The 13,166-nt window shown below is 45.0% G+C and overlaps 1 protein-coding gene across 2 annotated transcripts in view; it reads right to left on the bottom strand.

Moving 5' to 3' along the window:
- Window positions 1-13,166, bottom strand: part of LOC140210786 (vacuolar protein sorting-associated protein 4A) — a 134,408-nt gene that overhangs the window by 14,917 nt on the left and 106,325 nt on the right. The window contains exon 11 of one of the 2 annotated variants that reach the window (XM_072280070.1): window positions 12,622-13,072. The exons of the other annotated variant lie outside the window; for it this stretch is intronic. Within the exon in view, the coding sequence (XP_072136171.1) occupies window positions 12,971-13,072 (102 nt within the window). The 3' untranslated portion in view covers window positions 12,622-12,970. Of the gene's footprint in view, window positions 1-12,621; window positions 13,073-13,166 lie in introns of those variants that run through there. 2 annotated transcript variants of the gene reach the window in all.

The raw sequence follows: 13,166 nt of genomic DNA, 5'->3' as shown, positions 1-13,166 counted from the left end.
TGGATTCAAATCAAATTACATCACTGTCAAGGACATCTAAACACATTTAGTGAGACAAGTGTACAGTCCTAATGCAGGCAAATGGGATTAGTGTAGTTTTATATTTACACTAGTAATTTATAAAGCTACTTAAAGAGATTAAGGATTAGCTTTATTTGTCACAACAACATCCTGGGGACAGCCTGCAAGTGTCATCATGCTTCTGGTATCAACCTAGCATACCCACAACTTGCTAACTTGTACGTCTTTGGAATGTAAGAGGAAACTCGCACAGTCATGGGGAGAATGTAAAAACTCCTTACAGACAGTTGTGGGAATTGAATCTTGACCCTGCAACTGGCTCTGTAAAGCATTATGCTAACTACTACATAATTATGCTGCTCACTGTAACCTATGCTGCCTTGTTTTTGATATCTCCGCCATGGGAAAAAAATTCTGCCTACCTGCCTCTCTTAAACATCCTTATCAGGTCACTCCCTATCCTCCTCTCCAAGGAAAACAAGCCCAGTCTACCCTATCTGCCCAATATCAGTGAGCAGCTTACAGTGCTGCTTGATCTGCCGAGTACTTGTAGGGTTTCCTGTTCTTATTTAAAGTGGTGAACAAATCAGGAGCAAGATTATGCCAGATGGCCATTAGGATGCTCCATAATTTAATCAATAACAGCTGTTTTGATCTGGAGCTGCAGCTTGATGACCTACTGTTTATCAGGGAAAGTGAAGAGGTGTTAGGAGCTACAGGAAGGTAGTCATCCCTAGGCTACAGGGGTCAGAAAACTGGGTGACTGTCAGGAGATTGAAGGGAAATGTCTGCATAGTGGAGTCCACCCCTGTGGCTGCCCCCCTCAGCAACAAGTATCTCGTTTTGGATGCTGTTGAGGGGGATGACCTGATAGGGGATGGCCACAGTAACCGGGTCTCTGGCACTGAGCCTGGTGCTGTTCTGCAGGAGAGGAGGAGAGAGAAGAGGAATGCGGTAGTCGTAGGGGATTCCATAGTCAGGGGAACAGACAGGAGATTCTGTGAGCCTGACAGAGATACCTGCATGGTGTGTTGCCTCCTAGGTGCCAGGGTAGGGGATGTCTCGGATCGGGAATATACTAAAGGGAGAGGGTGAGCAGCCAGTTGTCTTGGTACATATTGGTACCAATGACATAGCTAGGACAAAGGAGGAGGTCCTGAAGAGAGATTTCCAGGAGTTAGGAAGAAAGCTGAGAAGCAGGACCTCCAGGGTAGTAATCTCAGGATTGCTACCTGTGCCACGTGCTAGCGAGGGCAAGAATAGTAGGATCAGGCAGATGAATGCATGGCTGAGAGACTGGTGCAGGGGGCAGAGCTTCAGATTCTTGGATCATTGGGATCTCTTCTGGGACGAGTATGACCTATTTAAAAAAGGACGGGTTACACCTGAACCCGAAGGGGACCAATATCCTGGTGGGAAGGTTTAATAGAGCTTTTAGGGAGGGTTTAAACTAATTTGGCAGGGGGATGGGAACCGGAATGATAAAGCAGAGGAGGGGGGGAAACAGAAATAAGTCCAACATAGTGAGCAGTAGAGATGTCAGGAAGGACAGGCAGGTGATAGGGCAAATTTGCAGCCATTGGGATGAGTTGCAGTGCAATCAAAGCAAAAAGTACCAAATACTGGTCTTAAGGTGTCATACTTCAATGCACGCAGCATAAGGAATAAGGTGGATGATCTTGTCGTACAGCTACAGACTGGCAGGTATGATATTGTGGCCATCACTGAGACGTGGCTAAAGGATGCATGTCTCTGGGAGCTGAACATCCAAGGATGCACGGTGTATCGGAAGGATAGGAAGGTAGGCAGAGGGGGTGGCGTGCCTTTATTGGTAAGAAATGATATTAAATCATTAGAAAGAGGTGACATAAGATCGGAAGGTGCAGAATCTTTATGGGTTGAGCTAAGAAATCGCAGGGGTAAAAGGACCCTGATGGCCTTTCAGGCCAAACAGCTGCAGTGATGTGGACTACAAATTACAGCAGGAAATAGAGAAGGCTTGTCAGAAGGAAAGTGTTATGATAATTGTGGGGGATTTTAACATGCGAGTAGATTGGGAAAATCAGGTCAACACTGGATCTCAAGAAGGAAAATTTGTAGAATGTCTGCGAGATGGCTTTTTAGAGCAGCTTGTTGTTGAGCCCACTAGGGGATCGGCTGTACTGGATTGGGTATTATGTAATGAACCAGAGGTGATTAGAGAGATTGAGGTGAAGGAACCCTTCGGAGGCAATGATCATAAATTCACTGTGAAATTTGAGAAAGAGAGGCCGAAATCCAATGTGTCGGTATTTCGGTGGAGTAAAGGAAATTACAGTGGCATGAGCGAGGAACTGGCCAAAGTTGACTGGAAAGGGACACTAGTGGGAAAGACGGCAGAGCAGCAGTGGCTGGAGTTTATGAGAGTATTGAGGAAGGTGCAAGACAGATATATTCCAAAAAAGAAGAAATTTTTGAATGGAAAAAGGATGCAACCGTGGCTGACGAGAAGTCAAAGCCAAAGTTAAAGCAAAGGAGAGGGCATACAAGGAATCGGAAATTAGTGGGAAGACAGAGGATTGGGAAGTTTTTAAAAGCTTACAACGGAAACTAAGAAAGTTATTAAGAGGGAAAAGATGAACTATGAAAGGAAGCTAGCAAACAATATCAAAGAGGATACTAAAAGCTTTTTCAAGTATATAAAGAGTAAAAGACAGGTGAGTAGATATAGGACCAATAGAAAATGATGCTGGAGAAATTGTAATGGGAGATGAGGAGATGGTGGAGGAACTGAACGAGTATTTTGCATCAGTCTTCACTGAGGAAGACATCTGCAGTATACCAGACACTAAAGGGTGTCAGGGAAGAGAAGTGTGCGCAGTCACAATTATGACAGAGAAAATACTCAGGAAGCTGAATAGTCTAAGGGTAGATAAATCTCCCGGACCAGATGTAATGCACCCTCGTGTTCTGAAGGAAGTAGCTGTGGAGATTGCATTAGCAACCATCTTTCAAAAGTCAATAGATTCTGGCATGGTTCCAGAGGACTGGAAGATCGCAAATGTCACTCCGCTATTTAAGAAGGGGGCAAGGAAGCAAAAAGGAAACTTTAGACCTGTCAGCTTGACATCGGTGGTTGGGAAGTTGTTGGAGTCCATTGTCAAGCATGAGGTTACGGAGTACCTGGAGGCATACGACAAGATAAGCAGAACTTAGCATGGTTTCCTTGAAGGAAAATCCTGCCTGACAAACATATTCCAATCTTTTGAGGAAATTACAAGTAGGCTAGACAAGGGAGATGCTGTGGATGTTGTGTATTTGGATTTTCAGAAGGCCTTTGACTTTATACTTTATTAGAAAGAAACCATAGAAAAACTACAGCACAGAAATAGGCCTTTTGGCCCTTCTTTGCTGTGCCAAACCATTTTCTGCCTAGTCCCACTGACCTGCACATGGACCATATCTCTCCGTACACCTCCCATCCATGTATCTGTCCAACTTATTCTTAAATGTTAAAAAAGAACCCGCATTTACCACCTCGTCTGGCAGCTCATTCCATACTCCCACCACTTTCTGTGTGAACAAGCCCCCCCCCCAATGTTCCCCTTAAACTTTTCCCCCCTCACCCTTAACCCATGTCCTCTGGTTTTTTTTCTCCCCTTGCCTCAGTGGTAAAGGCCTGCTTGCATTCACTCTGTCTATACCCATCATAATATTATATACCTCTATCAAATCTCCCCTCATTCTTCTACGCTCCAGGGAATAAAGTCTTAACCTATTCAACCTTTCTCTGTAACTGAGTTTCTCAAGTCCCAGCAACATCCTTGTAAACCCTCTCTGCACTCTTTCAACCTTATTTATATCCTTCCTGTAATTTGGTGACCAAAACTGAACACAGTACTCCAGATTCGGCCTCACCATTGCCTTATACAACCTCATCATAACATTCCAGCTCTTATACTCAATACTTTGATTAATAAAGGCCAGTGTACCAAAAGCTCTCTTTATGACCCTATCTACCTGTGACGCCACTTTTAGGGAATTTTGTATCTGTATTCCCAGATCCCTCTGTTCTGCTGCACTCCTCAGTGCCTTACCATTAACGCTGTATGTTCTACCTTGGTTTGTCCTTCCAACATGCAATACCTCACACTTGTCTGTATTAAACTCCATCTGCCATTTTTCAGCCCATTTTTCCAGCTGGTCCAAGTCCCTCTGCAGGCTCTGAAAATCTTCCTCACTGTCTACTACACCTCCAATCTTTGTATCATCAGCAAATTTGCTGATCCAATTTACCACATTATCATCCAGATCATTGATATAGATAACAATGGACCCAGCACTGATCCCTGTGGCACACCACTAGTCACAGGCCTCCACTCGGAGAAGCAATTTTCTACCACCACTCTTTGGCTTCTTCCACTGAGCCAATGTCTAATCCAATTTACCACCTCTCCGTGTATACCTAGCGACTGAATTTTCCTAACTAACCTTCCATGCGGGACCTTGTCAAAGGCCTTACTGAAGTCCTTGTAGATAATATCCACTGCCTTCCCTTCATCCACTTTCCTGGTAATCACCTCAAAAAATTCCAATAGATTCGTCACACATGACCTACCATGCACAAAGCCATGTTGACTCTCGCTAATAAGTCCCTGTCTATCCAAATGCTTGTAGATTCTGTCTCTTAGTACTCCCTCCAATAACTTACCTACTACCGACATTAAATTTACCAGCCTATAATTTCCCGGATTACTTTTCAATCCTTTTTTAAACAACGGAACAACATGAGCCACTCTCCAATCCTCCGGCACCTCACCTGTAGACAGTGACATTTTAAATATTTCTGCCAGGGCCCCCGCAATTTCAACACTAGTCTCCTTCAAGGTCCGAGGGAACACCCTGTCAGGTCCCGGGGACTTATCCACTTTAATTTTCCTCAAGACAGCAAGCACCACCTCCTTTTCAATCTGTACAGTTTCCATGGTCTCACTACTTGATTCCCTCAATTCCATAGACTTCATGCCAGTTTCCTTAGTAAATACAGACGCAAAAAAACCATTTAAGATCTCCCCCATTTCCTTTGGTTCCGCACATAGCCGACCACTCTGATCTTCAAGAGGACCAATTTTATCCCTTACAATCCTTTTGCTCTTAATATACCTGTAAAAGCGCTTTGGATTATCCTTCACTTTGACTGCCAAGGCAACCTCATGTCTTCTTTTAGCCCTTCTGATTTCTTTCTTAAGTATTTTCTTGCACTTCTTATACTCCTCAAGCACCTTATTTACTCCGTTTCCTATACATGTCATACAACTCCCTCTTCTTCTTTATCAGAGTTGCAATATCCCTTGAGAACCAAGGTTCCTTATTCCTATTTACTTTGCCTTTAATCCTGACAGGAACATACAAACTCTGCACTCTCAAAATTTCTCCTTTGAAGGCTTCCCACCTACAGATCACATCTTTGCCAGAGAACAACCTGTCCCAATCCACGCTTTTTAGATCCTTTCTCATTTCTTCAAATTTGGGCTTCTTCCAGTTCAGAACCTCAACCCTAGGACCAGATCTATCCTCGTCCATGATCAAGTTGAAACTAATAGTGTTATGATCACTGGAACCAAAGTGCTCCCCACACAGACTTCTGTCACTTGTCCTAACTCGTTTCCTAACAGGAGATCCAATATTGCATCCCCTCTAGTTGGTCCCTCTAAATATTGATTTAGAAAACTTTCCTGAACACATCTTACAAACTCTAAACCATCTGGACCCCTAACAGAATGGGAGTCCCAATCAATATATGGAAAATTAAAATCCCCTACCACCACAACTTTATGTTTCCTGCAGTTGCCTGTAAACTCTCTGCAGATTTGCTCTTCCAATTCTCGTTGACTATTGGGTGGTTTGTAATACAATCCCACTAATGTGGCCATACCTTTCCTGTTTCTCAGCTCCACCCATAAGGACTCAGTAGACAAGCCCTCTAATCTGTCCTGCCTGAGCACTGCTGTAATATTTTCTCTAACAAGCAATGCTACTCCCCCACCTTTCATTCCTCTGCCTCAATCACATCTGAAACATCAGAACCCTGGAATATTAAGCTGCCAGTCCTGTCCCTCCTGTAGCCAAGTTTCACTAATTGCTATAACGTCATAATTCCACGCGTCAATCCACGCCCTCAACTCATCTGCCTTCCCCACAATACTCCTAGCATTGAAATATATACAACTCAGAAGATTTTTACCACCACTCACAACCCTTCCAGTTGTGGCTTTGCTTGAACTTTTAACATCATTTATTTTCACCCCAGCCCCACTGTCAGCTCTGGCACTCTGGTTCCCATCCCCCTGCAAACCTAGTTTAAAGCCTCCCCAATAGCACTAACAAACCTCCCTGAAAGGATATTGGTCCCCCTGTACTTCAAGTGTAACCCGACTCTCTTTTACAGGTCCCACCTGCCCCAGAAGAGGTCCCATTGATCCTGAAATCTGAAACCCTGCCCCCTACACCAGTTCCTCAGCCACTTGTTCATCCTCCAGAGCAGGGGTCTCCAACCTTTTTTGCACTGCGGACCGGTTTCATATTGACAATATTCTTGCAGACCGGCCGACCCGGGCAGTGCGGATAGGGTTGCCAACGGCCAAAAGTAGCAGTCAAATACGTTGTTTACGAGACTACAATGACCATGAAGCCTTGCGCGGGTACAAGTGCGCATGCGTGATTTGCGCATGTTGTAGGCATCCATTTTCTTCTATAAATCATTTTCGGCGATTCTGTTCGGGGGAGGGCGGGGGGTGGTGTTAGTCACGACCGGAATATCGGTGATAAGTGGCTAATACACTCAATTTCGTTTCTAAAAGGGTTTATCTAACGAATTTAATATTAAACACAGCGCATATTTTCCTCGCATGAATATAGCGATAAGTCAATTATCAGGGGAGCTGAACAAACTTCCGGTAGAAGTGGTAGAGGCAGGTTCGACATTATCATTTAAAGAAAAATTGGATAGGTATATGGACAGGAAAGGAATGGAGTGTTATGGGCTGAGTGCAGGTCGGTGGGACTAAGTGAGAGTAAGAGTTCGGCACGGACTAGATGGGCAGAGATGGCCTGTTTCCGTGCTGTAATTATTATATTATATTATAAGTAAGTCAATAGCATCGTAACAATTTAAGTAACGTTTGGATATTAAACACACAGCACATATTTTCCCCGTAGGAACATATAAAATCATTGCAACACACCAATATCGCTGAATCAGTGGGAGCCCTGGGCTTGTTTCCCTGCAACAAGACGGTGCGATCGAAGGGTGACGGGAGACAGCGATACTCGAAGGTGGTTTCTTATGTCCAGTCTATTCCGCAATGTGGTTTTCGTTGCATTCATTGCAGAGATATGTTGGAAATGGAAGCAACGTTTTCAGTGCTTTCCTGACTGTCTCAGGATATTTAGCCTTGACTTTGATCCAGAACGCCAGCAGAGATGTTACGTCAAACATACTTTTCAGCCCGCTGTCATTTGCAAGCTCGAGGAGTTGATCTCCTTCCCGCGCTGACATGGATAACGCGCGGGTAATGACCTCACATGCGTAATGGCTCAACAGTGGGCGTGACAGGGAATGAAGAAAGATGCAGCTGACTCATATCGTTTCCTCGCGGCCCGGTGGTTGGGGACCGCTGTATAAGAGCATCCTATTCTTACTCTCACTGGCACCTAGCACAGGTAGCAATCCTGAGATTACCACCCTTGAGGTCCTGCTTTTCAACTTCCTACCAAGCTCTCTATACTCACTCTCCAGGACCTCCTCACTCTTCCTTGCTATGTCATTGGTACCGATGTGCACCACGACACCTGGCTGATCACCCTCCCACTTCAGAATGTCATGCAAGTGATCAGAGACATCCTTGACCCTGGCACCTGGGAGGCAACAAACCATCCTGGATTCTCTGTCACGACCACAGAACCTCCTATCTGCACCTCTATCGAGCCCCCTATCACTACCGCTCTCCTCTTTTTCCACCCTCCCTTCTGCACTGCTGAGCCAGACTCCGTGCCAGAGATCCGGCTACTGCAGCTTGTCCCAGGTAAGTCATCCCCCCCCAACAGTATCCAATGTGGTATACTTGTTGTTGAGGGGAATGGCCACACGGGAACCCTGCTCTGCCTGCCCTTTCCCCTTCCCTTGCCTGACAGTGACCCAGTTTCCTGTGCTCTGCTCCTTTGGCGTAACTACCTCCCTGTAGCTACTATCTATAATCTCCTCATTCTCCTGAATGATCCGCAGGTCATCCAGCTCCTACTCCAGTTCCCTAACGCGGTTTGTTAGGAGCTGCAGCTGGATGCACTTCTTACAGGTGTCGTTGCCAGGGACACCGGAGGGCTCCCTGACTTCCCACATCCTGCAAGAGGAGCATTCCAACATCCTGCCTGGCATTCTCTCTACTCTAAACAATCTGAACAAAAAACTTACCGGAACCTACCCTGGCCTCTGCCTGTTCTCGCCGAAGCCTGTTGAGCCAAAGCCGTCCCACTCTGACTCAGTCCACTCCGATGATGGCCGCTGTATATGGTGGTCTGCTTTTAAACCTTGGCGCGCTACATCACGCACCTGCGCAGTGCAGACCCTTCTCCCCGAGCAGTGTTTAAAAAAAAATGACTTTTTTGTACCCGATTTCTTCACTCCCTTCTTCGCAGCTGCTTGCTTTGACTGAAACAAGAACCGTTGAAAATTTCTCTTTTTAAACCTTGGTGCACTACATCATGCGCCTGCGCAGTGCAGACCCTTCTCCCCGAGCAGTGAAACAATTGTCACCAAACAATTGATACTAGAATGTACAATCATCACAGTGATATTTGATTTTGCGCTTCCCGCTCCCTAGATTACAAATCAATAGTAAATATTAAAAATTTAAATTATAAATCATAAATAGAAAATGGAAAGTAAGGTAGTGCAAAAAAAAAACACCGAGAGGCAGGTCCGGATATTTGGAAGATAAAGCCTGGATCCGTTCAGCTGTCCTATCACAGTTGGAAAGAAGCTGATCCCAAATCTGGCCATACAAGTCTTCAAGCTCCTGAGCCTTCTCCTGGAGGGAAGAGGGACAAGAAGTGTGTTGGCTGGGTGGATCATGTCTTTGATTATCCTGGCAGCACTGCTCAGACAGCGGACCGTGTAAAGTGAGTCCAAGGACAGAAGATTGGTTTGTGTGGTGCGCTGCGCCGTGTTCACGATCTTCTGCAGCTTCTTTCGGTCTTGGACAGGACAACTTCCATACCAGGTTGTGAAGCACCCTAGAATGCTTTCTATAGTAAATCTATAAAAATAAGTGAGGGTTTTAGGGGACAGGCCAAATTTCTTTAGTTTTCTCAGGAAGTAAAGGCACTGATGGGCCTTCTTGGCAGTGGACTCTGCTTGGTTGGACCAAGTCAGGTCATTTGTGATATTGACCCCGAGGAACTTAAAGCTTTTGACTTGTTTCACTTGCGCACCACCGATGTAAATTGGGTCGTGCAGTCCGCTACTCCTTCTGAAGTCAACAACCAATTCCTTCGTCTTGCTGACATTGAGGGATAGGTTATTGTCTTCGCACCATGCCACCAGGTTCTTAATTTCCTCTCTGTATTCAAACTCATCATTACCCAAGATACGGCCTACAATTGTTATGTCATCAGCAAACTTATATATTGAGTTCAATGGAAACTTGGCTACACAATCATGGGTGTACAATGAGTACAGCAGGGGGCTGAGTACACAGACTTGTGGGGCACCAGTGCTCAGAGTGATTGTAGAAGAGAGCTTGTCCCTTATTTTTACAGCCTGGGTTCTGTCTGTGAGGAAGTTGAAGATCCAGCTGCAGATCTGAGTGCTAAGGCCCAGGTTCTGGAGCTTAGGAATCAGTTTATTTGGAATGTTGGTATTAAAGGCAGAGCTGCAGTCAATGAAAAGGAGCCTTACGTATGCGTCTTTATTCTCCACGTGTTCTAAGGAGGAATGTAGGGCCAGAGAGATGGCATCTGCCGTTGACCCGTTGCTCCGGTAGGCAAATTGCAAAACATTGAGGTTGACCGGTAGGCTGTGGTTGATGTGTGCCATAACCAATTGCTCAAAGCACTTCATAGCAATTGATGTCAGAGCCACAGGTCGGAAGTCATTCAGGCATGCCACCTTACTCTTCTTCAGCACTGGGATTATCGTTGCCTTCTTAAAACACAAGGGGATCTTAGACTGAAGCAAGGAGCAGTTGAAGATGTCAGCAAACACTCCAGCTAGCTTGCTTGCACAGGCCCGGAGAACCCATCCCGGGACGCCATCTGGGCCCGTCGCCTTCCTTGGATTTACCTTCAGGAAGGCCCTTCTAACATCCTCCTCAGTGATGATGAATCTCGATGCCACAGGTCCGGTTCATCCAGAGGGAGCAGGACGCTCCTCTTCTGTTTCAATCTTGTGTAGAATACATTAAGTTTGTCAGTTCCCAGCCTTTTCTTTGCACCCAGTGATCTCATTTAGACCCTGCCATAGTCTACTGGCATCCCTTTGGTTAGCCTGGGCTTCCAACTTGGCTCGATATTGCTTCTTGGCGCCCTTAATGGGTTTCCAGAGTTCACACCTGGATTCCGTGTAGCCACTGGTATCCCCAGACCTAAAAGCCGCAGCTCTAGCCTTCAAAAGGGGCTTGACCTCACAAGGAGCCACACTTGAGGCTGCTAAACAAGAGCCCATGGAATTACATACATGGATAGAGCGTTGGCTGTTGGCAGGAAACAAAGAGTGGGAATAAAGGGATCCTATTCTGGTTGGTTGCCGGTTACCAGTGGTGTTCCACAGGGGTCCGTGTTGGGGCCGCTTCTTTTTACGTTGTACATCAACGATTTGGATTATGGAATTAGATGGCTTTGTGGCTAAGTTTGCTGATGATCCAAAGATAGGTGGATGGGCCGGTAGTGCTGAGGAAACAGAGCGACTTGGATAGATTGGGAGAATGGGCAAAGAAGTGGCAAATGAAATACAATGTTGGAAAGTGTATGGTTATGCACTTTGGTAGAAGGAATAAATGGGCAGACTATTATTTAAATGGGGAGAGAATTCAAAGTTCTGAGATACAACGGGACTTGGGAGTCCTCGTACAGGATACCCTTAAGGTTAACCTCCAGGTTGAGTCAGTGGTGAAGAAAGCGAATGTAATGTTGGCATTCATTTCTAGAGTATAGGAGCAGGGATGTGATGTTGTGGCTCTATAAGGCACTAGCAAGACCTCACTTGGAGTACCGTGTGCGGTTTTGGGCTTCTTATTTAAGAAAGGATGTGCTGATGTTGGAGAGGGTTCAGAGAAGATTCACTAGAATGATTCCGGGAATGAGAGGGTTAACATATGATGACCGTTTGACCGCTGTTAGACTGTACTCCTTGGAGTTTAGAAGAATGAGGGAGGACCTCAGAGAAACATTTTGAATGTTGGAAGGCATGGACAGAGTGGATGTGGCAAAGCTGTTTCCCGTGTGGGTGAGTCTAGTACAAAAGGGCATGACTTAAGGATTGAGGGGTGCCCATTCAGAACAGAGATGCAAAGCAATTTTTTCAGCCAGAGGGTGGGGTGAATCTATGGAATTTGTTGCCACGTGCAGCAGTGGAGGCCAAATCACTGGGTGTATTTAAGGCAGAGATTGATAGGTATATGAGTAGCCAGGGCATCAAGGGTTATGGTGAGAAGGTAGGCGAGTGGGACTAAATGAGAGAATGGACCAGCTCATGATAAAATGGCGGAGCAGACTCACTGGGCCGAATGGCTGACTTCTGCTCCTTTGTCTTATGGTCTTATTTAGCTTGTTTTTTTTATATGAAAGTGGACTGGAATTTTCAGCCTTGGGCACTTTGCAAATTTTATTTGTCATAAAATTAATCTTCTATGAATGCCATATACATTCAGATAAAAAGTCATCAATTTTGTCATTTTCTCATTTATCACTATTGACTCTTAATTGGATGTACATTCTTGGCTGTGAGTTTGGTTATCGTTACCCGTTTTGCTATTTAGTGTTCTGAATCTTTGGAATTCTCAACCCTGGAGGGGTGTAAATGTTGTTGACTATCCTCAAATGTAAAATCAGATTTCTGGAGACAAGGATGTCAGAGATCTTCAAAAGGGATGCAGATGAAGTTGTTTTATATGTACACTGTTGAAACCTATTCAGCTGTTATGAACAAAAACCCTAGCTCTTTCAATTTTCTGTGTAACTGACATCTCTCATCTGATATCATTTCTGTAAATCTCCAAATACTTGTAACCTTGCTGAAGTAGTTAGCAGAAGTGAACATAACTCACCAGCTGATTAACTAATAATATATAAAACTTAATCAGACACCCAAGCAGGTTGGAGGAGACCCTGGACTCCTCCAGATATCGGTGAAATATTCTTACAATTGCGCTGAAATAAATTCAATCTTCCTGGAGTTGTCTGACCCAGGTTCAATATATCCTTGTTGTTTCTTCACCCTGGAACTCCTCCTCAATGAGGAACTGTCTGTCGAAGAACAACTATTAATACCTGGCCTCCAGACTCCCTGTAACTGGCTGGTGGAAAAACAAAGGAAGCAGGAAAAAAATCTGTCATCCCCAAACTGAATAGGGAGTAGCAAGAAACGATTTTATTTTAAGGCTCTCAATCATTTAATAAAAGTAAATTTCTGAACCCTTACAGAATTGGGAAAGGTCAGTACAAAGGGCGTTTTTCGAACTTTATGATAGTGCATGCAGGGACTTTGCTGCCAGAATCCAATCAACAGCACTGTGTCTTCAGCAGAACAAACACGGCAGCTAGTGAAATGGCAGCAACGGTGAGACTCCCTCCCCCTCCCCCTCCCACCCCCCAATCTTGTGGCAATTGCACCTCAAGCTACTTTCACTCTCAAGCAGACAATTCTGCTTGCTTTCATCGATGGGAATCAACTGGAAGATTCAGTTTAAGTGAAGATTCAGCCTTCCTGCCCAAAATCTTCTGTAAATTTCTTCACCTTGTGAAGGTCCTCAGCATTGACAGTAGGTCGAGTGGTTGCCAGTGAACGGAGCATGTCAGCCTGAGCAAGGAAGTCAGAAAATGCAGGGGTTAGAACCCAGGCTAAGATCAAACTGCAGAGAAAGCTCGATATTCAGATGAATTGTCATTGAAAT

Source organism: Mobula birostris, chromosome 15 (assembly GCF_030028105.1).
Source record: "Mobula birostris isolate sMobBir1 chromosome 15, sMobBir1.hap1, whole genome shotgun sequence".
In the NCBI taxonomy this organism is placed as follows: domain Eukaryota; kingdom Metazoa; phylum Chordata; class Chondrichthyes; order Myliobatiformes; family Myliobatidae; genus Mobula; species Mobula birostris.
The sequence above is the reverse complement of the archived record's forward strand: the minus strand, read 5'-3'. Positions and strand labels throughout refer to the sequence as shown.